Below are 26,260 nucleotides of genomic sequence, written 5' to 3'. Positions count from 1 at the left end.
ACTCGATTGTCGACCTTTGAACAGTATTTCTTCAAGCGAAAACTCATCCACAAGTGCTGGAGCCGTGGTCTTCTTTGTTGTTTCCTTTCTTGTTGTCTTTACAGTTGGTGTTGTAGGTTGTTTCGAGGCTGTATTTGGCAGTATTGTTTTCGAAGTACTTTTCGATTCATTGTGCGACTGCTCTTTCGCAATAGGTGGACTCTCTCTCAATGTCGGGTTTGGCACTGCACAATGCACAAGACACTTCAAAACTAGCATAGCCACGGGCAGGCGTATCACAAGCCACAACATTTAAAGGGGAAAATAACCTGAAAAAAGGGGAAAAAAACATAAATAATACGACAACTAAAACAATAACGATTGCAATATAAATGGAAGGGCATTAGGACGCTAATCTCAATAGAGCCCTTCAGTTTCGAACGCCGGTAAATGAGAAGGAACTAACAAGGCATTTTGTAAAGGGATTTATAATTTCTTTCCCTTGTATGGACAATGAGGACATATCACAAGGGCTAATTGTATCGAATTGTAATTTTTACAGAAGAGGCTCATTTTACCAGTTTACTTACCGAGTGGTATTGATTTCAGTCCTGAATAATAATAATAATACACTGCTCGACAACTTGCCGCCTTGACTCAGCACATCAGTCAAGATAAGCCGATACTCGCTGCCATAATAGACTGTAATTTAAGGTCCTACTTGAATTTTTTTGAGCAGTAAAGACAGTAAAATGCAAACGACGAGTGAGAGAATAACAACGGTTAACAATCCACTTTACAATTCCGAGATTTTGAATAGACCTGCAAATGAAAAGACCTGAACATCATAAAAATTTAAAAATTAAATCTAATAAAAATAACATGAGTAGACAATACATAAAATGATGGTATATTAGAAAAAGACAAGCATTAAGGAGTTGAGAGAAAAGCTAAGAGCTCTTTTTCGGCTGACCTCAGGTCGTGTTCAAAGCGGTCCAAGCACGCGAAAGCTTTATTTTTCCTTCATTAAACGGCTCGTTAAAAACCGTTTCAATGTGTTTCAGTCATAATCAATGCGCGTCTAACGAACAAAGAACTTCATTAAGACGGGATAAGTATGAATTTACAAGAGAATAGCTTTTGTGTCGACCCGGAATGGAGATAACAAAAAAAGTAAAATAACTTGCTCTGGTTGCAGTGGGATTAAAACAACAATTGAAGCTGCATTTCATAGTCAAAAGGCCACCTCAATCAGTGACAATCAATGTAAACACTGACATGCCAAACGATAAATCGAATTTCGAATGTTGTCTGCTTTTTCTCGGTTATATTGAAAGAAATGAATTAAAATCTGTATCTGTAATAAAACAGAGAATCTAATTCGTTGCCGTGTTATCGGTTACCCTGTATTTTTGGGTTGACGGTGCTTGTCAACTGTACCGAGTCCTTTAATACGTGTACCACTCAATTTTCAGTAACCGTTAAGACTAAAAGATTATTAACTTTAACGAAATCCACGTCTAACCGACTGAGTGTAGTCCTTGTATATGGAATATCTGTACTGATTGGTAAAACTAACAGAAAACTAACAAAATTGTGCTGGCGTCCTCGTCAAAGCCGGCAAAAGGAAACAAAGATTCCTGTAGGAACGGTTAGTATAAACTGCAAACAAGCATTAACCATGGAAACATGAATTATTCTAATCTTAATTGAGAAAAATCGACCAACAAACCGGTGAGTAGTGTTCTTGCTCGCTCTTCAGTCCGTCCAAAGTTACGAACCTGAACAACTACATTTCGTGAGTTTGACGGGGGGAAATAATAAGTTGACATTTAATGAAGACAATTTATTCATGTATCGTGATGTTCACGTGTTTTTAGCAAACTCTTTTTTTCGCAAAGTAAATAGCTAGTGGAAAAAGTAAACAAATGAACGCTTACACTCACAAATTGCGGACGTTTGTTCCTTGCCCATAGCAACGAAGCTTAATGAAAAGAACGTCTTCAACGTCTACTTTTTGTTGAATTCATGAGAGCGCTTTTGTTTGAAGCACATAAGAGAACTGGCATGATAATCGTTAGCCTGAGATCACCTCGTGAACAGCTGCGAAAAACTCTTATTTCCCAAAAAACACGAGTTAGGTTTGCGTATGTTTTCATTTCCGATGACTATAATTTACTTAATCCCTCTGCGAAATTAACGTTAAAAAATACATTTGATTAAAAAGTTATGCCACAAAAAATGAAATTTCCCAGTACTTCAATATTATTAAAGCCAATTTTTAAAAGAGAGACCTTTCTTTTCTTTTCTTTTTTTTTTTCTCTCTCTTTTTTTTTTCCTTCTTTTTCCTCTGGCTACGTAGATTTAAGTGGTTTTGAAAGCACTCACAACTGTTCATATTTCTTCTCTGGGTTACCTAATCCTTTCACAATAAGTTTTTGCATTTAATTTAGTTGATTTAGCATTCCAGTCTTGTTTCTCAGGAAGTTTAGTTACCTTAAGGGACTGGTTATAAAATAAAGGGTGTGGACTGGTAAAAATAGGGGGGGGGGGGGGGGGTCAACCGTTTTATGCAGAAAAAGGAATGGCCCATCAAAAGATTGATGCACTACAGAGGCGGTGGATCAGTATAATAAGCTTTAATCTGATCATACAGCAAGTTTGTTTATACTGACAATATTTTGTTTAATTTGAGGTAAAGCTTTGAGTCAGAGTTTTTTGGTCGAGTTCTCAAGGGAAAAGTGTTTTGCACAGTTCAGCTCAACTGTGCTGGTATACAGCTGTGTCTCTACATCAATATCAATAACATTAAAACTCATATTCTTATATCATCTTTCATGCCAGAGGCCGGACATTTCGCCCGGTTGTTTACCAATTCATCTCGGGTACTTTGATACCAAACATTTCGAGCATTTTTTCCTTTTTTAGGACTTGATCATCTCATAAACTTATTGTTTTGACCTTGACTGACTAGTTACCAGTAGCACTAAACCTAATTCAAAACTGTAGCTCCACGTTTTGTTATACATCCCAACTCAAATACGTTTTCCGATTGGAGGAGAACATGTCATGTGTCAAGGGTCAAAACTCACTAACTCCCTAGGGCGAACAAAACTCACTAACTGCCTAGGGAAACAACAACTTGAACTTTCGACTCGCACGTGATCAGGTCTTGCACCTTGAAACCGAGGCAAATTTGTGTGGCAGTCTTCGTCAAGCAATTTTTTTTTCAAAGTTTGTTTTATATTTTGAGTTGAAAGGTATAACAATCAGTGATGTCTGTTCCCGAACTAATTAACTGATCAGTTCATACATAATTTTGAGCACAAACACTGGCATTCTAGCAATTTTAAATGCACTCTGCTCTTGTATGTAACAAGAGTTCTAATTGCATGTCATTATTTCTTTTTAAATAGGACGCTATTAAAGTATCGTCCTGCAGTAAATATCAAGCACGGAAAGACCATAACCCGACGATAGAGCCATGTAAATGCAAAGAAGGCAATCAGCATTATGTAATGTCGACTGAACTTCATTAGTACAGAACCAAATACATTACTGGGCGCTCTCTCCTTTTCTCTTCCAGACGTCTGCCCGCTTTTCGATCGTCCCCACCGACCAAGAGTCTGGAACAGGCTAAAACGAAACCTGCCGGGGACTTGACTGCGACTGTTTCAGAAAAGCAATGAATCCTTGACGGGATATCGGGTCTTTAAGATTTAATACCTTTGACTCGCCAAGAGGTGTACTTCTAGGTGCCCCGATTGTGCTCTCACGAATCTTGAATCAAATGAAGCAGAAAGAGAGTTTGTTTTGTATGTAAGCTCAAATTAAATTCGTAAAACAGACAATGTTAAATTCGAGGTTAATTACAGGTGAGTAGTGTATAGTAATCGAATGAACCATGTTGCAGATGATTTTCTCTCTTTCGCTTTATTATAAAGCGCTATTTATTTCCTTGCATCATTTCCCTGTGACCAAGCAGTTGTGTTTTTTTTTTTTATCTTTTTATCTTTGAGATCGTGTAACCAGTGCCAGTGCCGGTGTTTCAACGATATGACGATAGTTGATGTCTTGTATTATACTGAATAATGCAAGACAATTTTTATTCTTGATATTGATGTGGGATACATCGACACGTCGAATAACGTTACTCCCTATGTTTCTTGTATTATATCGTATATTTTACGTATATTTTGACATATTTTGACAAGAGCGGACGAAAGAAAGATTTGAACAACTATCACTCCAAAAGGTATTTGAAGGACGTCGTTTTGTTTCAGATTTCAGAGTCACTCTAACAGCAGCCTGCAAGCAGGCTCACCTTTGAGTCACGCGCGCGAGCGGCGAAGAGGAGAGCGATCCGGCGGGAAGGAGTCTGGTGAAGAGGTGCAAGAAAACTTTCTCGGCTTCGTCGCTCGATTTCGCGCACGCAGTTTCGCTGCGCACGCTTTTGCTCCAACGTGAGCCTGCTGACAGCAATGAAGATATCGTCTACGTCATAGGTCATGTGACATGTTGGGGCTCCTTTAAAATTGGTGAGATTTTTTTAAAAACTTTCTATCAGTTCTTTAGACCCCATACTCAAAAACTGCTATTCTTGTGCCATAAAATAGTAACGTTGAGAGATGCGACTGCAAAGCCGCTACCAGCGCGGAGAAGACGAGAGAAAAAAACAAGGGAGGGGTAACTAGGCTCCTGCACCTGCCTGCCAGAGTGGGGAGGAGCGGGTGGGTAGCGATGAATCAGAGGGGAGGTGTCGGCAAGTTATATTTCCGGTTGTTCGCAGGCTCGGTTTGTTTTCCTGTCGAAACTGACAGAGCTGAAAAACGACTGCGCATGCTCATTCGCGCGCGCCGAGAAACTGGGAAAGACAACATAAAACCATAGCAACGTATACGTAAAATGGCGGCATTTTTGAAAAATTTAAGAGCGCTGAGTTTTCGCTTGCGCTAAGGAGTAAGTAAAAAAGGTTAAGCTTGAAACTTTCCTTTCAGACCGGTCGATATTAGTTCTAAAACATATCTCCTGAACACCACACTTCCCTCCTTAAACACTCATCGAAATTTTGCCGCGAAGTCGGAGTTCGTGCCGCGAAAATGCGGCTCGTGTTGCAGATTATGTTAATGAGTTTGATGTTCACGGAAACTTCCGGTGAGCGGACCTGTTGGTACCATAGAAAAACCAGAAAAGGCGAGGAATGCAAAGGGAAAATGCGGAGGTTCAATGCTGCAATAGCAAGGTACGTCGGTGGCACTACGAACAGCTGGGCATGTACTCGACACTGGACCAGAATAAACCGCGAAGCACATGGTTTTTGTGCATGTCCACTTCCTGTGCACTCAACTGATATTTCAGCCAACATACCAGCGAGGTTTTATGAAATGTTTGACCGCATCGGACGTACTACGAGTGGTTACCATCCTGGTGTGCGATGGTGTTCCAGTTGTAGGAAAAATGCAGACCAATTGTTTAAAGATGAACAAGATTACAGCCCTCCTCGAAAGGTATGGTTACTGGGGGGTTACAATAAGAACGCCCTTTAAAATGAGTGGCACATATTTCCGAGTTTCTTGTGACATGCAAATGTAAAACCGGTACAAATAAGTTCCTTTCGATGATTTCAGAGAAAAAGTACTGATGTGACATCCCATCACACCTCACCCATGCCAAAACAGGTACATCTCATAATTTTATATCATATTTGATGCCAGCTATGTAAAATCAGTTCGAAATAACAAACCGCTTGTTGCATTCCTCCTAGAAGTCACCGGAGGAAATGGATTTGTTGCTCAGAAAGGAGACACAAAAGTGCTGCACCTTGCAAACACAGCTTCATGTGGCAACACAACAGCTCGCAGAGATAAAAGGTGTTTTTACTGTTTTGAATCTGCTTGAATTAAAATTTAGCATCATAACAAAAACTCTATACTTCTCACAAAAATATTTTAATTTTTGTCATGGTTGATTTTTCTATTACAGAGTCAACAATTGAAAAGAGGTTGAAAGCATTTCAAAAGGCCCTGTACAGACATCAAATAACCACCCCAGACCAGAAAATTTACAATCCAGAGGCAATGAAACAGTTTACAGACAAAAATAGCCCTGGACTCTTTGAGGACATCCTTAACCGTTTAAGTGGAAGAAAAAGTTTGTCCAACAGAAGGAGAGAGATGCAAGAGCAGAGAGTGGTGTCCCTACTCCACATAATGGCCTATTTTAGGTAACAAACTTTAAATGAAGTGAGCTACCTGTAAGAAAATTGTTTTTCATTCATTGTTCATAGGAGTTGTAACAATAGAAGCAAATTACTTTTACCTACATGACAGGTCACAAAAAACATCTGCATTGCAAAAGGACAGTGGCTTATACACAGCTAGTTGTGGCATGTCCTTGCAAGGCCTATCTGCTGGTCAGATTTTAGGATACAGCACCACGCCTAGGAACGCACAGCAGTTAAAAGCAGACCTTGCTAAAGATCATGCCAACTACATATCACAACAGTTGCAGAGAGTAAATGAGGTCAGTCTGCAAATAAATAAGCAATTCTAATCAACAAATGGCTTCATGCACACTACCAAAGAATATCATTGAAAAAAAGCCATTTTGGCTAATTAATTTAATTTAATTTCGATTACAGCCCTCCTCAAAAGGTATGGTTACTGGGAGGTTACAATAAGAACGCCCTTTAAAATGAGTGGCACGTATTTCTGAGTTTCTTGTGACATGCAAATATAAAACCGGTACAAATAAGTTCCTTTGTCCAGTCCTTTGTTCCACAGTACCACCATGGTCAGCAGAGTGAATCCAACTTGTGGCTTATTGCAGGGAAAAGTGCAGAATTTCTTCTTGATCTGTTTAAGAGCATTTCACAGAACTGCCACAAATCATACCAGGTAACAATCCTGAAAATAAAAAAAAGTCATGAAATTAATAAATACAGAAGTCTAAACCATTTATTATACCATAATAAAACAATACGAGAATTTGATGATGCAAGAAAAATTGAAAAACACAAGCTGCAAGCAAGCATTTTCCACATTTCTAAAGTATTGTCAAATTCCTGAGGTGTGTTAAGACAGTTTAATTAAAATGCGTGGTTTAGGCTTCTTTACATGATTCTTAGATATGTACGATAAGGATATGCAGATATAGATATAAAATGTACCAAACAATAGAATGAATATTAAAATAAACAAACATAATTAATGAATACTGATAACATCTCTGACTTAAAAAATGGAAAATAAAAACAAACGAACAAAATTACTAACATCATATTTTCCTCATAATAAATGTACATGTACCACTGACATGCACACAATTTAACTTTTCAACATTTCATTTATTTGACTCAGGTTGAACGTCCAGTTGCAAATAATGGAAGACCAAAAGGGAAGCCACTGTACCATCTCCCAACGTTTGAAACCACAGTAGACACTAAGTGTTTTCCACTAAGTTATAATCTCGATGATGTAGAGCCAGGCCAACAACCTCACCCAGATATTTATTGTGATTTTCCAACTTGCACAAGAGAAACAGTTACCATTGTTAGACTGGCCTGCTTCCACTGCTTTCACCAAGCTTGCTTGCCTTCAAATCATTACTGCCCAATCTGTGCTGAACCACTGAAGAAAAAAGTTCAAAAGTTAGCAAACACCTTCAACAATGGGCTTTTGTTGTCTAAAAATGCTAATGAAAGAGAAAATGATGATGATGATGAACTCCATAAAGATGACAGCAATTATGCACCACTTACAGGCTTGAACATATCTGACGCTGAACTTTTCTACACCTCACCAGAATGGTCTCAAAAGGTTAAAAGCATCCTGGATACTTATGAAACTATCCCTCTTCCATCCCAGGCCAATCATTCATCCAGAAGTCAACCTTCAGCTACAAATACCTCGTCTCCCTCTGACAGCTCTTCTTGAGTTCTAACACTCATTATCATCCCTCCAAACCATCATGGCAATGTCACTTTCTGGTCATTCCCAAGCAGTATTTCACAGTCCACAGTTCTAGGAAAAAAAGGAAGCAATGCCTGTACTTTTATTGCACTTTTGTTTAGCAAAAGGTTCTTTTCAGAAAATGTTCAAATTCCTCTGCTCAACAGTCCACTGAGCCAGACATGGGTGTACCAGCTAATTGTGCAAGGGATTTTAGTGGGTAACAGCATCTATGACTCAGTGACACAAAACATTCCTCAAACATTTGGTGTTTACAAGCTCTACAATCATCTACTGTATTAAACAATGTAATTGGTGGCACCACTGTAGGACCTGAAATGCCTGTTAGCATTATCCCTGAAGCAAGTCCTGCAGCTAATTTACCTTTTCACTGGAGAACTGCTTTAACACACAGCAAAACATCTATTTTTATTTTAAATTCCAATACTGTCGTCTTCATTCCAACCACACAAGATGTTTTCCTCTTAGACAGCCACTTACATGGGAACAGTGGAGCCCAATACAACTTTTGCAGAATGGCAGTACTCCTTCAAATTACTTTCTTGGTTCAAGCAAGTCAACAATTTTCAGTTCACTCTTGGTACAGTCACTAATGTAAAGTTTCACTAACACTCACTAAACTTTTCCCAGCTTTTTAGCATTTTTAGCATATATTTTGCTAGCTTCCTAAATTCCACTATTTAAACTACTTTTTAACCCATTAACTCCCGGAGCTTTTTGTCTAAAAAGCGTTTTTTGGACATTTTGGACATTTTCAGGCTGGATATGAGCCAATTAGCTGCAATCTACTCAAATAGCAGTTGCAACAGGACAGCATGCCTTTCTTTCCACCAGCATCGCGTTTTACGACATTTTGGCCAGGGCATACGCAGAAATCAAAGAGAAAGTGTGGTTTACATCTGTAAACTTTTCGTTTTTATTTTATTCATTTTTTTTCTCTTTTCCTTTTTCTCCCTTTCTTATATTTTTGCTGCAGTGATTGACCTTCTACTGGGCTTGCTTCCAGTTCAAGAATTCCCGAGAAAGCATCATCGAGACAGGCAATTCTTACCGTTTGGTTGAGGGAAATTTTGCGCACAGTTTTTCACTCAAAGTTTTGAGCATTTCCGTGCATATTTCAGGCTCCATTGACCAATTTTTATAGTTACTTACTAAATTGACGGGGAGATAAATAAGGAAAGGCATCTGTAGAAATGTGCACCAAACTGAATTTGAACTCCGACTACTGTATCCAGAAAGTAAGCCTTTATAGACTCGTTATTAGCGAAATATAAGTTTAAATCCGCAAAGTCAAGGTCAGCCCATGAGAGCAGATATTTTTTTACCTTTCCAAATTCTCTGTTCAATTTCACAAGAATACTCAGCGTTCCATTAATTTTTCTGTCATATCTCCAGGAATGTTGAGTGGCAGGGTAAATACATAAATATTTCAACATGGAGAAGGGAATCATTTCCTTTACAGTTTGTTCCCGTGAAGTCCAAAAGCATGCAACGAGTGCTCAAGTACAACTGTAAGCTGATGTGCTCAAATGCGAGCTTACGTGGCAGGTTTATCCTTGCGGGTCGGTTACATCTATATATAATTATTTGTAAAGAGCAAACACATTTGAATAGATGTATTGACAACAAGGGAGTTGAAATTTACACTTTTTTAACCTGTAAGTGGTATCCAAAATAAACTTAACAAGCGTAAAGCGGTCACTCCTCACCATGGCGCTGCGACTGATGTCTGCTAGAATTTGCTGTGTTTAGACCGTCAATAATTTAATTCAGGAACATCTGCTTGACTGAAATGACATTGAAAGTTCCATCTTCTCCATTTTTCTCGGATGATATTAGTCCAAAAAATTAACATCGAATGGCGCCAAAACTTTGCATTGATCAAACGATCGAAAATGCCACCACTCGTCGACTCACCCGCCAAAACCCTACGCATGCGCAGTCGTTTTTCAGCTCTGTCGTCGAAACTGGAAGCCGAGCACCTTTCTCCAACACTGTTCTGTGGAAAACCCCCTTCCTGCTGTATGGTTTGAACAATGTCGCGAAGAATTTTGACAGATGTTAAAATTGTTGACATCCAGAAACGAAAAATACCAAGCAAACATTACGTAAGTACTACAAAGATAATGGATCCCGTGATCACTAATTTAGTCCAATATGTTTTCTTCCAGTACATGCATGGTTAACCTTAAGATTAAGTTAAAACTGCAGGGTTTTTTTATGTATGGTCAGGATGAAGAAAAACCCGTCGACGTTTCGTTTTAGGAATGAAAAGGGCTACGAAATAGCAAGTATATTGTATTGTACAGCGTATATTGTATTGTATAGCGTGTATTGTACAAATCATAACATCATGCTAAACCACAACTTACTTAATTATTGATGTCCATACTAAGTTAAACCATTAAAAATAACCTAAGGTATCGATCGTTGGTTACTTGGGCTAGTTGTTACGTCAGCTTTTATTGTGGGTAGGTGATTCAAAACAATGGAGTTATCACGAGAAACATTTGGACCTGTCGTTTAGAGTCTACGCTCGATTTCCGCCGCTTTCTCGAGTCAGGTCTACGTTCCTCTCCGAGAAGAGACGGCTGGACGCGTGAGCGACAAAGCATGTCTGTGACGTAAATTCATAATTTAATTCTTGCGGCGCTTCAGGTGGCCGGAAGTGTCACCTGATGACAATCATAGGCAGGCCCACATGACGCAGTACGGCTCGTAAAATTTGTGGCGTTTTCGCAACTTCTTTTAATTTTGGTCCTCCAACCTATTTTGTTTCACATTATTGTTGGGGAAGGACATTACATGTTGCGTTCTATAGAAGATTTAAAAAAAAAAAAAAAAAAAAAACGTAGAGCAGAGCTGTTTGACTATGGTGTAGAAGCTGTCATGTCAAAGGTCACGCATATGTTGTATGGTGTGCATGGTGTTGACACAATGTTTATGTTTTGCTAGTTCGGTTTGCTTTGGCTCATTTAAAAATTTAATTTTGTCTGGCTTTGCCAGAGACTGGTGTCTTCCTTCAAGAAGACTGCCGTGCACATCAATTTGATTTAGTGTTTTGTTTCTTGAGATCGATGTTTGCGTTTATCCCTCTCTTCGTTGACTTTGTTTGTTATCTGACATTCTGGCACCACATGATTCAAATATAGATTCTAATGCATAAAGCTGTTGACTATTTTGCGTGTTGTATATGCCACTATGGTTTAGATTTGGTTGAATATCCCACTAATGCGATCGCACTTCATGTCGCACAACTTCTTTGCTACTGCGAGAGAGCTAATTTATGCAGCCTGCTCGATTCAGGCAGGCAGATTTCTTATTGGTTGAAATTAACAATGTGAAGTCCACGAGTCCAGCCATGAGTTCGGGGGAGGAGCGCGGGCTCCTTTCCCGAACAGCAGCTGGTAATCGAGCCAATTTAGAGTCTGGTATGCAAAACCATCGAAAATTAATCACTGAAAAGCAGCTGAAAGCAATAGATATAAATCAGTATGGATAACACCCTGTAAGAAAGTGCACGCTAAAAGCCATACCTCAATAACTCAATAGAAACAGGACCAGTTACTATGACTGGGGATGTTGATATGATGAAAGAAGTGAGCAAGGGGAATTTTGATAATCAAAATAATCAGGGGATTTTCTTTTTCTTTCACTGCAGTGTTTTCTAAAAGAAATAGGAAACATTTTCCTCAAGTTTCTATATCGAGTTTTAGTATGAGTCTACTGGCAGTCTATCACAAATTCTGTTCTGTTATTGGCTACACTACTCATCTATTCTATCATAGTTAATAAGCAGCCTAGCAGCGTGCGGTTTTGACAAAATTGGAGCTGCTTCTTTGCATTTTTGAAGCTTCTGTGAAGAGGACTAAGATAAAGTTTTGAACAACTAGTAGATTTGTACTAGAAGAATTAGATTATTCGTTCTTGATTTCTATGTGTGATAGATGACTCAGCCTGCACCCTTGTCAACAATGACATGCCACACAATAGAAATCTCAAGCTCGTCATCTAATTGTTAATTAGAAAATAGTCCTAAGAAAATATGCACACTGATTGGTTAAAAATCGTGTTTCTATAACTCGATGGAAATGCAGAACTAGCACGAGCTGTGGACGTAAAGATGGCACGAGCAAAGAGAATTTTCACCTTGATAATTAAAGTTAACAAGCTGTTTCCTTTTTTTCGTCGTGGTGTTTTCTAAAAGAAATATAAAACATGTTCTCCGTGTTTGTATCAAGTTATAGAAACACTTATGAAAGTCTGGGAAAACTCAAAAAAGCCGTGGAAACGCTCACCTGCAGCTAGTGTTCCCACAGCATTTCTCATTCTCCCAAACTTCCACTCGTGTTTCCAGAACTCGATGGAAACACGGTACATGTTTTCTACTACTTAAACAGAAACACTCATAAAAGTTTGAAGAGCACAGCATTTTCTCATTCTTCCAGATTTCCACCTGTGCTCTATAACTTGAGAGAAACACTAAAAAATTGTCTTCTTAAATAATTGGATAATAGAAGTTGGTTCAGTTACTGGATGCAGATCAATTAACTCTCAATTATTGGAGGGTTCTTATTTGCTGTTTGTTCACTTGGTTTAATCAGTACATCTCCACAACATTATTTGCTAGGCCTCAGGGGTTAGGGGTTACTTTAAATATCAGGCAAACAGACAGCATCTTCATTCAGAGATTGATTTAAAGATGGCCTGAGAGGGGGTAGTGATTAAGAGCTCTACACTACGTCCAGTCTGACAACAATTGTGAAACTGTTGTTAGTCAAAACTGAAACAGTTTGAATACTGAAATGTCTTGATGTTAACATCAAAGAGGGAGACATGAGGGTGCTCTGAACACCACAAACTCCTTAGAGTTAGCAAAACAAATTAATGAACACTGCCACGGCAACATATTATTTAGCCCATGATTTGAATGTCTACACTTGTTATAATACTGTTGTGCCTCAACAATTTTCCACAAAATAAACACATCACAACGCTTTATTGGCTACATGTGGACACTGCTGATGCCCATAAAGGTCAAAAGCAGCTTTGGATTGGCAGCTGGAGCATATCGCAGGTTAACTAGCCAGTGCTGGTCTATATTTGTTAGTTTGTAAAATATACAACTGTAAATTAGCATGGATTAATGAGGTTTACATGCTAAATTTAGGTTGGAGAAAGGTCAAACAAGAAACACGCCACCACAAAGAATTCCATTTTACCAAACAAGGGTAGTGTGAAAAACAAAACATTGCAAACCGTAGAGATTGAGATAACCGCAACACTGCAAGGCGGGCATCACGGTATTAGAAAAGCAGTCAACAGCGCAACACCGCAAAGCCCCATGTCCCCCTCATCAAAGGTGTTAATGACTTCTTCATCTTGTTCCCAGTTTACAAGTAATTTAACTTACAGGTATGTGATATATGTCCATAACAGCCTTAAACCATGATTGAAATCACTTGACGTGACTTTTTTTGTTTGTATTCATTTGGTTCTACTGTTTACACATGTTTTGAAGGTGTGGCAGTTACAAGGCTATAAAAACTCAACTTTTCAGTCGACAGTTTTTACTTGCAGTCCAATAAACAACAGCAGTATGCTTGGGTGCCAATTATATATTTATTGCCAAGTAAAATATCATTCAAGGAACACACAAGTGGTGAACAGTTGTGATTAACATTAAGTGATCATGAAGGTTGAACATTCTCTTCTTTCTTTATGACGTCATTTGTACATGTAGTGTGGATGAATCTGACTTACTTTGGCAATTGGATTCTTGGAAATACGTCTTCAGGACATTTATGCTTGTGAATGAGGATTGCTCAAGCTTTCAAGTTCTGTTCTTAGAAGTGTAACTTGTATATACCTAAAGAAATGTGCACCATTTACCTTTTTAAATGTAAAAGCTGATTTGTCAGTAAGTTTAATAGGAGAGTTCAAAAGTATCGATGAGTAAAATGAGCCATAAGTCATGAATCAATGAGTCAAGTACAAAAAATTGCAATTACTAAGGAAAACGATTCTATTTACAAGAAGGGCCTATTTCAATGGATCACGTGACCTCTTTCGATTTTAAAATTAGCATTTGGCATTGCACAATTAAAAGAAAAGCACGACTAGTCCTGGGGACAAGGACGTGTCACAGCGTATATATGAAGTTTACGAGCACAGTGTACCAATGAGCTGAAACATAAGTTTGAAACATTGTCAAAGTTCTTCTACCCCTTATTAGAGAGGCTAAGCTTGACATTTACAGCAAATGGCAAAAATTGAACTTTTTAGGTCTATTTATGTCATTTTTATGTCTGGTCTCAGCCATCTCTACACTTTTAAGTGTACAGAAAAAGTTTTATTTAAAAATAAAACTTTTTGCATTCACGGTGAGTTTTCTACTAGACAGGTTTGATTTACAATAAAGTAGTAAAATAAGTGAGCAAAATCCAAGTTATTTTTTGGTGTCTGCTGTAAACATCATGCTAGCCCCCATATTATTTGTTTTACAAAATCCACATCATGAAAAAAATAATAACCTTTCTCTTGTCAAGCTAATTAACAAAGATTGTCGACACAGAGTGCTCTGGAAATAATCCTTTGATCATCAATGCCCCATTCACTCTATGTAATGCATGGAGTAATGGAAGTTGTACAAAATGTCACGTATTAAGTCTCAAAGATATTGTGCATATGATATTCCTGTGCACAATTCTCAAAGAGCAAATAAGGCAACCATAGTAATTGTTGGAGGAGGGAAGGAGGGAGTGTTCCTTCAGCCATAGAGAAGCATTAAGCTTTTACAGGACCAGAAAAAATTTGTGCAAGGGTTGTGAGAATCACAAACAAATCAGTTGAAAATAAACCCCTACTTTATAAGTTTATTTACTGGAACTGGAACATTCAAGAAACAGTAAAGAATACAGAGTTCCCAGTGAATTATGAAATAATACAATTTGAATGATGATTTGGTCACAGAATTGATTAATGCCCAGTTGAAATTGTTGAATGACTGTTCACTTCAAAACTTGCATCATCATAAGAATTAGCTTACTGCCAAACTTTAAGGCTTGCGTTGCAGTTACATTTTGTGATGTCATGCACTAATTTGAAAGGACATGACAGAAACATGAAGGAAAACGTGATTTGGAATTATTTTTGTGAAAAACTACTGATCAGCCAATTGATTCATTGACTAATAAATTTGACTCATAAAATAAGGGGCCTTGTTTAATAGATACTACAGTGGGTTATTTTTCTTGTAGGTTTATGTCATAAATGTCACTTGGTTGGATGGGAGTGTTAATGTTGTTTATAGAAGATACAGCAAGTTCTTTGACCTTCAGGTTTGTACTGTGGCTACATATTTTAAATGCCCCTCTAGGCTGATGTAAAATTGTGACTCGATCTGTGAAATGTAAATGCCAATACTTTGATTTATTGAAATGAAGGATAAGTCAATGTAAACTTCTAGTTCTGTTTGTAAACTCTTGTTCTGACAGACCAAGCTTTTAGAAGAGTTTCCAGATGAGAGTGGTGTGAAAGATCCTTCTAAGAGGATTTTACCATTTTTGCCAGGTACAGCTCATTTTGGTACCTTTACCTTATTACTATAGCATGTCCTCTTAAGATTTTCCTTTACATTTGACTCCAAAATTCAAAATATAATTTTCATATACATGTAATTTAATGATATGTACTAGGTAAACTCAATATGTATGGTACAGTTTGTGCAAAGAGATTTTCACTAGAGTGTCGAAAAGTAATTGGTTAAAATGCATTTACTTCTACATGATTAGCTTGAAAGACTGCTCTGTAGCAAATTGCTATGTATCCATGAGAGCTGGACGACTGTCACACCTCTGGATCAGATCTAAAACTTTAGTTTCATGGCATCTCTGGCATAATTATTACGGAGTATGATTTATACATGTACATGCTGTTGAGCTTAACTGGTTGGGCCAGGAAAGTGGCCATGATTGGAAGGTGGTCTATATAGAAAACATTTTTGTCAAGTTAAGGTGGTTGTAATTAAGGTACCAACAGTTCCAGTGTAGTTTCAGCTAGAAAAAAAAAATATTTCAGCTACCAAACATGCCTTAGGAATAAAAAAGATATTATGAACATAGCACATGAAAAAGAAGGGTACATTTACGTGCAGTTGTTTTAGTGACTACATAACATTGTAATCATGCAATTGTGTCTCGAAGCCAATTTTCCTGTCACTTTGCATCTTAACCATTGATATTTTGTAATGTGTGAATCAAAAATCCAGGTATCATTTTTGCCTTTGTAAACTTTTATTATTTTGAATCTTCTTTTAGTTTTAGATAGAGTGATTTTCAGTAGACCTTCCCTGCATTATTTCCACTTCAGTGTATACCAGTGATAGCACCAGAACATATTTTTCCTTTCTGATCTTGTGTTTGTGTCATTGTGTGTTTGAATAAGGGTGTAGTCTATTGACAGTGTTTTGGTTTTGCATTTGCTAAGCCCTGTAACTTGTTCGTAAACATAATAATTATTTAAGGTGATTCCTTAGTATTACACTGCGCATCCCTACTGGGCACGATTTTCATGTCATTAGCGCATGCACATCCTCAAGAGTCCTCGTGGGCCCAATGAGGATGAGTGAGTGAGTGAGTGAGTGAGTGAGTGAGCACCCGTACATGAGCACGTGCGCATACAAAACGTAAGAGATTTCCCTCAAACTAAGCTTGATAGCGAAATAAATGCTCCTTTTCTCTTAAGGTTACCATATACCTTCAGATCAGCAATTTTCTTCAAATTTGGATTTTTGGGTCAAAGTAATGGTTGAAAAGTAATCTCTAATTTCTGAAAAAAAAATTTAAAAAAACTAAATATTGGCGGAGAAATGGAGGTTTTACGTTATGGCCAGAAGTAAAAGTTCCCTCTTGATTGACAGCCCTATAATGCGTATGCAATCAACTGAGATGACTTTCACAGGAATATTGCCTACATGAATGCCTCGAATTGGCTGGCTACTCACCTCTACTCACTTGATCAGCATTGTTAATCCAAGCATTTTTCGTATTAACAATGATTTAGTAATACATAGACAAGTAAAAACAAACGATATAATCTCCCGATGTTTCGGCGACCTCATGACGCCATTATCAAGGGTACAAATGAGAATTATATTAACAAATGCGAGTTCAAGAGTTATAACTAATTTACACAGCAGAGGTGGCTACACAAATACACTAGCACGGATAGAATCCGTTTGCACGTTCAAACTCGGTGTTAATTGTTTGATGTAAAGCATTTCGTTGACAAGACAATTGAATTTGTTCATGCATTTCTTGAGAACTTTGAAACAGCTGAGGAGGTCCTCAGGGACAGCACCCGCGTGGTCATTGTCATAGTGCTTGCCTACTGAAGATGATGTGCTTTTATGGCCATCCACGCGGGCATATAAATGCCCGTGCATGTTAAGACGCAGTTGAAAGACCTTAGCATTAAGCTCCAAACCACAATCCAGCCCATATTTGTCAGTCGGAAAATTGGCCAAGACCTTCACGAATGTGAGACCAAACCACAGCTGGTTAATCAACAGTGCGTAGTGTACTAGTTTAAATGTAACCTGTGTGATACAGGGAGCTATGTTGGCTACATGCCATCCTTTTTTGTCTTACCCATTTTGCCAGACCAGCTTCAAGAAAAACCGAGCTACAGAAAAATTATCTCTCTGCCTTGAGCGCGTGGCAAAACACAAGGGTGTTTTGGAGATTCGCGCATAAATTTCACCGCGAGAAAAAACTTTCCAAACGCTGATTGGCTCAGTGATCTGAGAACCCAGTTGAAGGTGTTTGTGGGTGGAGTTTGTCTGCGAAGTAATGGATTTTTCTTAGCGCTGTTTTCTCGAATAAATTTTTTCACTCGAAGCAGACACTTTAAAGAGTTACAACTCAAAGGGAATTTCTTCGATTGACCTCAAATTTTGACAGTAGCTAGATTAACATATAGTTAACAAAAACATGTCTGCGAATTGTTTGCTTCGAAATATTTTTTCCCCGAGAGCGATTTTTGTACGATCACTTCACATTTTTTAAATCCTATTTTAAAAAATGTTCTGTAACTTTTTACTGCAATTGAATATGGCAAAATGCAGACACTCTTTTTTAGCACTTTTTGTCCTTAAACCGGGGAAAAAACTAAATTGGCAAAAAACAAACTTCACTTTGACTTGCAGCTTCCAAAAGGTGATTAGGGCGCTTGCATTTAGTGGTCCTGAAAAAAATCAGCAATTCATTTCATTTCAATATTCCTGGTATAGTTTGATAGCCAGCTCTATAAGCTTTAATTTGATATAAGTGTTAAGGTATCTACCGCTTAAACCGGACGTGCTACATCGCTTGGGCATGAGACACCCCTGAAGGTATACGGCAACCTTAAACGGGCACAGTGACCCCCACGTTTCATTTCATAATTTCAATGAGAACAATATCCTCAATAACTGAGAAAAAAATTAGTAGAAATCTATGGCTACTTTTTTGGCAAATGAAATAAATACTGCAGAGGGAGACATAACTGGCCCAACAACACATGTCCAAATTATGTTTCCCTTAAAGGATAAAAAAATGCAGGGTATTTGAAGACATTTTTTCTGGGACATTGCCAAAAGTCACCTAAATAATTATACGTAGCATTGTGGCGTGAACAACAGCATACCAAGTTTCAATGGAAATCTATGGCGGGTTCTTTTACCAGGGAATCACCTTAACCAAGAAAAGCAAGTTACAGGCATGGTGTTTCACCTGTTAGAGATTAAGTTTACCGTTGGCGGCATCTTGTTTTTGGATTGTGTTTTTTTTTTTTTCAACCCATCAGTGGTGAAACCAAACTCAGTCATGCATTACTTGGCTCACAATAATGCCCACATGTTTGTTGAGATAGACTAGAGTAAGAACAAGAGAGACACAAGTTATATACTTGTCAACGTTAATATATTAATATTATTTTATTAATAAATATCTTTAGGAGAGCAGGGATGGTGCAGTGGTGAGAGTGCTTCCCTCCCACCAATGTAGCCCGGGTTCAATCCCGGCCCCAGTGCCATATATGGGTTCAGTTTATTTGGGGTTCTCACCTTGCTCCGAGGGTTTTTTCCAGTTACTCGGGTTTTCTTACCTCCACAAAAACCAACATCTCCAAGATAAAGGACCTGCAAGATAAAGGACTTGCATGTAAACCACCTAAGGCTGCTATGGCTTCCTCTCTAAATATTGTAAATTTAATTTAATTTTTTTAAACAACGGGCATCAGATATTTATCCTAGGAATACTAGGATTTTTGAACACTACCAAACCATAACCAAAGACATCCCAAAACATCTGAAGACATCCCAGAGATGTCTTCGAAGACATCCTAGTCCAAGAATGTGTTTTGCAAAACATAAGCTTGAAGTATTTGTTAATTACATGGACCATTCTTTTCTTCCATTGGTTCAAGTTTACATGTCTTTTCAAAGTGAGTCATAGGACTGTGATACATGCCACTTAGAATTTTTCCACTCACACGAGAAGTTGGTCCACAGGCATGAGCTGGCACGAGATTGTCATTATTGTGACCTACAGCTGTGAGTCTTAGGTGCCTAAAGCGTGAAAGTTGGCCTGTATAAAGTTAGCTCTCATTTACTCACTTGGACAAGTCTTGATTCTGTTTTTGGTGCAGTTCTCAAAGTTTTTTCATTCCCAGATAATTTGTAAAGTACTAACAAAACTTAAGTTCCCAAACTAGGAAAAAACCTCTGTGTTATACAGGCATTCTTTTCTTTGGCCAGTGTGGTTATGATTTTCATTTTAATGTGTAGGTAAAATTATCTTTGGAAGAAGCCATGTGCGAGATGTAGCACTGCGAAGGAAGGAACCTATCAGTGAATATTGCAAGGTTTGCAAAGTGATACATGTTCATAACTTCTTCATGCGGTAGTTTTTGTTTTCAAGATTGCTGCTAGGAAGCTGAGAGCAATGGAAGGCCATCTTGGAATTCCTGGAAGAAAAAGCATAGTCGTGTTCTCTCCAGTGAATGTTCCTGAGTCCTTTAGTTTCAAATGGAAATATCTGATGCTTTCACTAACTATTTTATACATGTGTTGTTCACTTCCAGGAACTCATCTCACTACCTCCCAAGATATCAACTTGTAGCATTGTTGTCAAATTTTTTGAGCCACAGTCAGAGGACATAGACTTACCTCCTAAGGAGTAAGTTGGTCTTACATTATACTCAGCATGCAACTGTAGGAGAACAGTGTCTTTTAGTGTTGGTTTTGTGGCTGTGCATGTACATCATCATCAAGATCATCACCTTCATATTGGAAGAACTCACAGTTTTTTTGTAAACTGGCTTAAGTGTCTCTGACGGACAGACGGACTGATTGATTGATTGATTTCTAGGGCAGATCAAGGGAGTTCAGGGCGTGGCCAAACCCCATAACTTAAAAAAAAGTAAAGGTAGGGAAAGTCTGCATACGAGCCAAGTGGCCCATCAGGAAGTGACTAGGAATATCTCTACCCCCTCCCTCCCCCCCTTCCTCCTGAATGGGATGCTAGTCCATCACAGTTTTGTTTTGCCGGTACCCATTTATACACTTGGGTGGAGAGAGGCTCTGCGAGAGTAAAGTGTCTTGCCAAGGACACAACACAATGTCCCGGCCGAGACTCGAACCCAGACTGCTCAATCTGGAGACGAGCACACTAACCATGATGTACTAATGTTGATGTACTAAACATGAGGCCACCCATTTCCAAGCTTTTAATATAGGTGTTCCTGAAGAAGTATTAGGTTATGATGAAGTTGATAAACGAAGTAAATAATTTGGACGAAAAATTTTTTGAGACTAATGTGATGAGAGCTGTCAAAGAAGTCAGGTTCTGTATGAAACTGTGCACTGTAGAATTGTAGTGTACCTAAAAGTAGATTCTGTACTTATGCTCACAAAGAGGTAAATATTAAATCATTAGAGGTATATAACCACCAAATGTTTTGTCTTCCTTATGTAGGAAAGACAAGAAAAAGAAGGAAAAGGATTCAGGTAGGTCACAGGTTTTTTTCTTGTATATACAATGTAAACCCTACACAACACTCAGCTGATGACCGGACAACATCAGGTACATCAGTGAAATGTACATGTCAGCAGTCACATTTTGTTTACATGTTAACTGAGTGACATTTTAAATGTGTTTGTAATGTTTGCCCAACATGTTAATTGATTTAAAGCGCCTATATAAGACTTTGTGTCAATTTTTTTAACTAAAAAGTGTACATTCGTATGGAAGGAAATCATAGTTATGAAAAAAAAACTAGTTATTGCTCATGAAAGAATTATACAAGTGACTAAAGCTTTTTCATATTTTCTAATAGTTGACCATATATCCGGGCCTGTGTCGTTGGAGCAGTATGTGGCCATTGCAGACTACAAAAAACAAAACAGAAATGAAGTAAATATGGTGGCAGGAGATATAGTGGAAGTTATCGACAAGAATGAAAATGGTACAACTAAACAAAATAGAACGTTCTTTAAGGGTGTGACTGTGTGAAGTACGTGTTTACCGATAAAGAAGTGACAAGTTGAAGTGCCTTGCCTTTCAGGAAACACTTTTGTTTTTCACACTACTACGGACGTCCTTCTCAACTGTCCACTGACAATCTTGACATCAATGATTCCTCGTGCTTTTTTGTTTGCTTACTTGCTTGTTTGTTCATTTCATTTCCCTGATTTTGTTGTTATATTATTTTAGGCTGGTGGTTTGTTAATGTGGATGAAGAGCAGGGCTGGGTTCCAGCAGCTTATCTGGAGAGTGAGGATGGCAATACGGATGAGTTTGAAAATACTCCTGTTTCATCAGGAGGTGAGGCATGCATATAATAACCCGTGAAATTCTTCTCTTCAGATGCTTCAATCTTGGTTAGTTCTGTTGAATCTCTTACGGTTCTAATTTAATACATACTGTGTGAAGTGATTTCTTGCTAATTTAAATTTCTGTCTTCGTAAATTTGTTAGAGAGGTTGATCACAACAACAAATTACAAAGCAGAGCTAGACGACGAAATTTCATTCGAAGTCGGTGTGCTAGTGACCGTGTTAGAGAAGAACTTTGATGGTTGGTGGCTTATTCGGTGAGTGCTATGACCCATACTGGTAACGTCTCCTGACAATAGTAAAGCTAACGTGAATTCATTGCTGTCTGAGATTGTTTTCCAAGCCAAGCCTGTTTACCACACCTTTTTTGAGTCACTGTGTGTTTTTTTAAAACACCAGGTATTGTTTGGTGGTATATATTCTTGCTCCAAAGCCCCTTAACCTGTTAATAATAACCTGCGGTCCGCAGTATCATACAGCATAGTGACCAGTGCATGACTATAAGCGTGGTCGAGCGAAACCCTCGTAGCAATCGTAAATTCCTTTATCTTTACATCTTATATAATACAAAGTACTTATACATTCTGCCTCTGCCTCTAAATGCTTGTTCATGTCGTTACTAGGTACCAGGATCGTGAGGGATGGGCGCCTGCCATGTATCTGAAAAAACCGGAGCCCTCTCAGGTTCAAGCTATACGCCATGGCTCAGCATCACTAGCAAGAGAGAAAGGTTTGACTCAAGGGAGCAGTGTTACTAAACCTCCTGGTAAGGATAGATTGTTGACACCTTGTGACAGGGATCGCTGCAAGTAGTACAGGCTTCCTCCCAGTGAAAACATGTGTATTCCATTTATTTATGTTATCCTGATCACCAACTTAGCATATAGAGCGATTTTCATTTGGTTGTCGAAATGTAATTGGTTTTGCATTACTGGGCTAAACGATTGCCTTGAAAAACTCACGCCACTTTTTCATCCAGTCAGAAGTAAAACCAAAACCAATCATGACTCGTTCGCACACGTTTTCCCGCGCTTTGCGTCAGCTACATGTAATTACTTCAAGTTTGATTGGTTCACTGTATTGTCTGTGTCCTTTGTGATTGGCTAGAGTGATTACTTTGGTTCTGGTTTTACGACACTCAATTGAAAACTGCTCTAAACCAAAACCAAAACCAAAATTATCACTCTTGCCAAAAAGGACATAAATAATCCAGTGAACCATATAGCATGTAGCCGATGTCATGCGCGGGAAAACGTGTACAAGCGAGTTAGGATAAGTTTTGATGTACTTCTGATTGGATGAAAAAGTTGCGCAGTTTTTTGAGTCAATCGCTTTGGTTAGTAATGTAGAACCCAAGTAAATGCGAATAAATATGCTCGAATATTTGTCCGCGGACATTATCTGCTCCGAGAAGCGAACAGTTTTCCAAGAGCATATTTTCGCGCCAAATGGAGGCTATTGTGTTTATTATCCTTCAAATATTTTTCGCAACACGCGCGGTTTTGAAAATTGGGGAATACCACTCGGATATTCCCCAGTTTTAGCTGGGAATATTTAGTCTCGTGACGCGTTTAGACCAATCGCGCACGAGCAAAAATACTTGATGGATTATAATTTTCGATGCTCAAGTCTGACATAAACAAGTTGAACTTGTTATTGCTCGTGGCTTCATAACTCCATTTCTCGGTTGAGCGTCGCTCCAGTATTGGTTTCGTCGATGTCGTTCAAATGTAACTGGATGTTTTCTTTGTATTTCTGTTCGGTGAACAGAATCACACAGAACAGAGTCAAGAGTTCGGAAGGTTCCTCCAAGAAAGAGTTCGGTGAGTCTCCACTGAAAGCACATTTTCATTTTTTGCATCTACTTACACAGAACAGCAGGGACATGCTTTCACCTTGATCGCTTGATTGCGCTCATGCGAATTTCGCACAATTTTGCCCGACAATGGAACTGTTTTCATTAGTTGCCCTCTTTCCAATTCTTTTTCAGGTTAAGAAGTCAATAAAGAAGCTGCCAGTCCACATCACAAACATGTCTTATGAGCGGACGATGGTACTCGGTGATTCCCTTAGACAGCCCAAGTCACCAGAAGTGGAATATTTCACCCTTGGCGATTTTCGTTCTCTGGGCGTTGAAGGCGCGTTAAACTTTACAGAAGGAGTATCGGTGGAGGTTTTTGAAAAAGCTCCCAATGGATGGTGGCTGGGAAAAATTGGAGGTAATGAGGGTTGGATTCCTTCCTCATACCTGGGAAAAAGGGGCAAGGAGAAAACACCTGAGAAAAACTCGTTTGCAAAACAGCGTGACTCTCCAAAACAAAGCGATTCAAAGAGAGTAATTCCTGCTTCAAATGCCTCACAAAGCATTTCCAAGTCGTCAGCGTCTGTCGCTAATAAGGCTTCAGACGTTCAAGCAACGTTTATCACTTTGGCGGATTATGAAGATAATTTTGAAGGAAGTATTTCATTCAAAGAAGGACAAATAGCACATTTAATAGAGAAAAATCAGGATGGATGGTCATTTGTACGGATACAAGACAAAGAAGGCTGGGTGCCGTCTAGCTATCTTGCTTCCAGTGCAGATAAGAAATCTACAGCACCTCCGAGACCAGAGGCGCCCGCGGGTGTAAAGCCACCCGCGAGTATAAAGCCACCCGCGAGTGTAAAACCACCCGCGAGTGTAAAGCCACCCTCGGGTGAAAAGACATCCGCGAGTGTAAAGCTACCCTCAGGTGTAAAGCCACTCTCGGGTGTAAAGCCACCCTCGGGTGAAAAGCCACCCTCAAAAGGAGGACCGGAAGTTTCAACTCAACAGGGAAAGGCTGTAAGTGAGGCGCAATCACAGCGAATTAAGATACCGTTACCTCCTGTGAAAGCTTCAGTCAAGCCGCCTTCGTCTTTAACAAATCCTGTGCCAAAGAAACCTGATCCTCCTGCTAAACCTGAAGTAAAACCGCGCTCGAAGATTTCCCAAGCTGAAGTGCCACCAAAGCCATCGCTTAGAAAAATAATTTCTGTTCCTGAGAACAAGAAAACGATGTGTAAAGCCTTGGAGTCATTCTCTTCTAATGGCGAAGGTTTGTCTTTCTGCAAGGGCGACGAATTTGAGTTTCTAGAGGATTCCAATACCGGTTGGTGGCTTGTCAAGACAAAACATGGTAATGAAGGCTGGGCGCCGGCTTCGTACTTAGAAACAGTGAACAAAAAACCAACAGTATCCGGAAAACCAGCTAGACCAAATCCTCCGAAGACTGGACAACAGCAAAACGCGAAAACAGTTTATGTGGCAGTAGCAGCTTATACTGATGACGGTGATAAAGAATGCATTAGCTTCAAGGAAGGTGATCGAATGGAAGTGCTGGAGATGGACGAGGGAGGCTGGTGGCTAGTTAAGATTGGAGCCAAGTCTGGATGGGCGCCGTCAAATTATTTGCAAGCTTTAGAATGAAATATTCATAAGTAAAAATGTAAATAATAATGGATAATTGTTGATAAATCGAAGTTCTTAATGGCTCTGAATGTTTATGGGTACAAAACAAAATCAGGTATTGTTTCATCTTTCAACCTCAAGGTGATTTCGTTTGTTTTATTCCCCTAAACCTCCGTGCCAAGTCAGAATTTTGTTTTATCATACATGATGTACTGTATGTGAAGAACTCACTGTTGATTGTTAGTTACCTAATCTGGTTTAGTAATTTGGGATCAGTTTCCGTAAGGAAATCACCATTGGCAGTTTATTTGAACTCGGTAGGAAAGGCTTTGCGGTTTTCTGAGCCTATGAAGGGAGTACAGACACTGTATTCTGCAATTGACTAAGTCAGCATTCTATGATTTTTAGTTCCTGTACATCGTTCTCTCTCTCTTACATTTCTTTGACTAGAACTGAACTCGTAATGACCTTGAAATTTGTAAGTGCCTTTAGTCTCTCTCTGTTTAGTTCCAGTTGTTTCAATTAGTCAAATGCCACTTAGAATATAAATATATATTACGAATTCACTGAATGTTACACGACGCAGTTACTGAAAAAGGAAGAGACGCATCGTTTCCAAACATAAGTAATGTCTTACAAGTTTCATTACAAATTTTAATACTTCAATGAATGTGGTAAAGATCTCTAAGGCTGATTCAGAATTGAGGCCTTGTAAGTCCTCTGGTACAGTCAGGAAAGCGTTTGACTTGCACAAATATTTTCACTAGTTTTAAAGAAAGTGCGAGTCCCTTCTTTCTATAAAAATCAAGCCGACCAACTGTTTGAACTGTATTGAATAGCACATTAAATGAAGGATTAAGATACATCTTCCTAGTTTATCTTTGGTCTCTTCCAATTGAACACTAACAAGGTTAGAAACGAACATGTCCTGATCAGGTTGGCTATTTGTATCATACATTGGAACAAAAAGATCCGTCATACTGCATTCACTGAGCAGTAAACAACA

The 26,260-nt window shown here is 38.7% G+C and overlaps 3 protein-coding genes and 1 long non-coding RNA gene across 6 annotated transcripts in view; 2 read left to right on the top strand and 2 right to left on the bottom strand.

Moving 5' to 3' along the window:
• LOC145478060 (uncharacterized) overlaps positions 1-1,946 on the bottom strand; it is a 5,740-nt gene extending 3,794 nt beyond the window's left edge. The window contains exons 1-2 of one of the 2 annotated variants that reach the window (XM_081455961.1): positions 1,712-1,946; positions 3-308 (exon numbers count right to left, since the gene is read on the bottom strand). In XM_081455961.1, the coding sequence (XP_081312087.1) occupies positions 3-291 (289 nt within the window). In that variant the 5' untranslated portion in view covers positions 292-308; positions 1,712-1,946. Of the gene's footprint in view, positions 1-2; positions 802-1,711 lie in introns of both variants that reach the window. The other variant, XM_081455960.1, reaches the window with a different exon arrangement.
• A 2,165-nt stretch (positions 1,947-4,111) lies between these two features.
• LOC145480007 (uncharacterized) lies at positions 4,112-6,532 on the top strand. Its single transcript, XM_081458500.1, has 5 exons — positions 4,112-5,486; positions 5,607-5,657; positions 5,744-5,849; positions 5,962-6,202; positions 6,309-6,532. Exons 1-5 carry the CDS (start codon positions 5,079-5,081, stop codon positions 6,529-6,531), a joined length of 1,029 nt encoding a protein of 342 aa, XP_081314626.1. The 5' UTR covers positions 4,112-5,078; the 3' UTR covers position 6,532.
• A 985-nt stretch (positions 6,533-7,517) lies between these two features.
• LOC145480058 (uncharacterized) lies at positions 7,518-9,708 on the bottom strand. The gene is made up of 3 exons (XR_014048503.1): positions 9,659-9,708; positions 7,739-8,000; positions 7,518-7,607 (listed from the first exon to the last, which is right to left on the bottom strand). It is a non-coding gene; the product is annotated as an uncharacterized LOC145480058 (long non-coding RNA).
• Positions 9,709-9,725: 17 nt separating this feature from the next.
• Positions 9,726-26,150, top strand: LOC145479966 (SH3 and PX domain-containing protein 2A-like). Of its 2 annotated transcripts, XM_081458449.1 has the most exons (13): positions 9,726-10,057; positions 15,209-15,289; positions 15,446-15,521; positions 19,777-19,853; positions 20,073-20,167; positions 20,966-20,997; positions 21,327-21,455; positions 21,704-21,814; positions 21,967-22,081; positions 22,448-22,590; positions 23,595-23,647; positions 23,815-24,466; positions 24,557-26,150. In XM_081458449.1, the coding sequence occupies exons 1-13, from the start codon at positions 9,986-9,988 to the stop codon at positions 25,270-25,272; spliced, it is 2,352 nt and encodes a 783-aa protein (XP_081314575.1). In that variant the 5' UTR covers positions 9,726-9,985; the 3' UTR covers positions 25,273-26,150. The 2 variants fall into 2 exon arrangements, with proteins under 2 accessions (XP_081314575.1, XP_081314574.1); XM_081458448.1 differs by having other exon boundaries at positions 23,815-26,137.
• Positions 26,151-26,260: the final 110 nt, after the last annotated feature.

This window comes from Orbicella franksi, chromosome 2, assembly GCF_964199315.1.
Source record: "Orbicella franksi chromosome 2, jaOrbFran1.1, whole genome shotgun sequence".
Classification (NCBI taxonomy): domain Eukaryota; kingdom Metazoa; phylum Cnidaria; class Anthozoa; order Scleractinia; family Merulinidae; genus Orbicella; species Orbicella franksi.
The sequence above is the reverse complement of the archived record's forward strand: the minus strand, read 5'-3'. Positions and strand labels throughout refer to the sequence as shown.

Bases quoted from the DNA above. Each gene is read 5' to 3' on its own strand.
- LOC145480007 (XM_081458500.1), top strand. From the start codon at position 5,079: ATGCGGCTCGTGTTGCAGATTATGTTAATGAGTTTGATGTTCACGGAA. The intron at 5,658-5,743 runs GTACATCTCATA...CATTCCTCCTAG, and splicing joins CCTCACCCATGCCAAAACAG to AAGTCACCGGAGGAAATGGA. The intron at 5,850-5,961 runs GTGTTTTTACTG...TTTCTATTACAG, and splicing joins ACAGCTCGCAGAGATAAAAG to AGTCAACAATTGAAAAGAGG.
- LOC145479966 (XM_081458448.1), top strand. From the start codon at position 9,986: ATGTCGCGAAGAATTTTGACAGATGTTAAAATTGTTGACATCCAGAAA. The intron at 20,168-20,965 runs GTAAGTTGGTCT...TTCCTTATGTAG, and splicing joins ATAGACTTACCTCCTAAGGA to GAAAGACAAGAAAAAGAAGG. The intron at 22,082-22,447 runs GTGAGTGCTATG...TGTCGTTACTAG, and splicing joins GATGGTTGGTGGCTTATTCG to GTACCAGGATCGTGAGGGAT.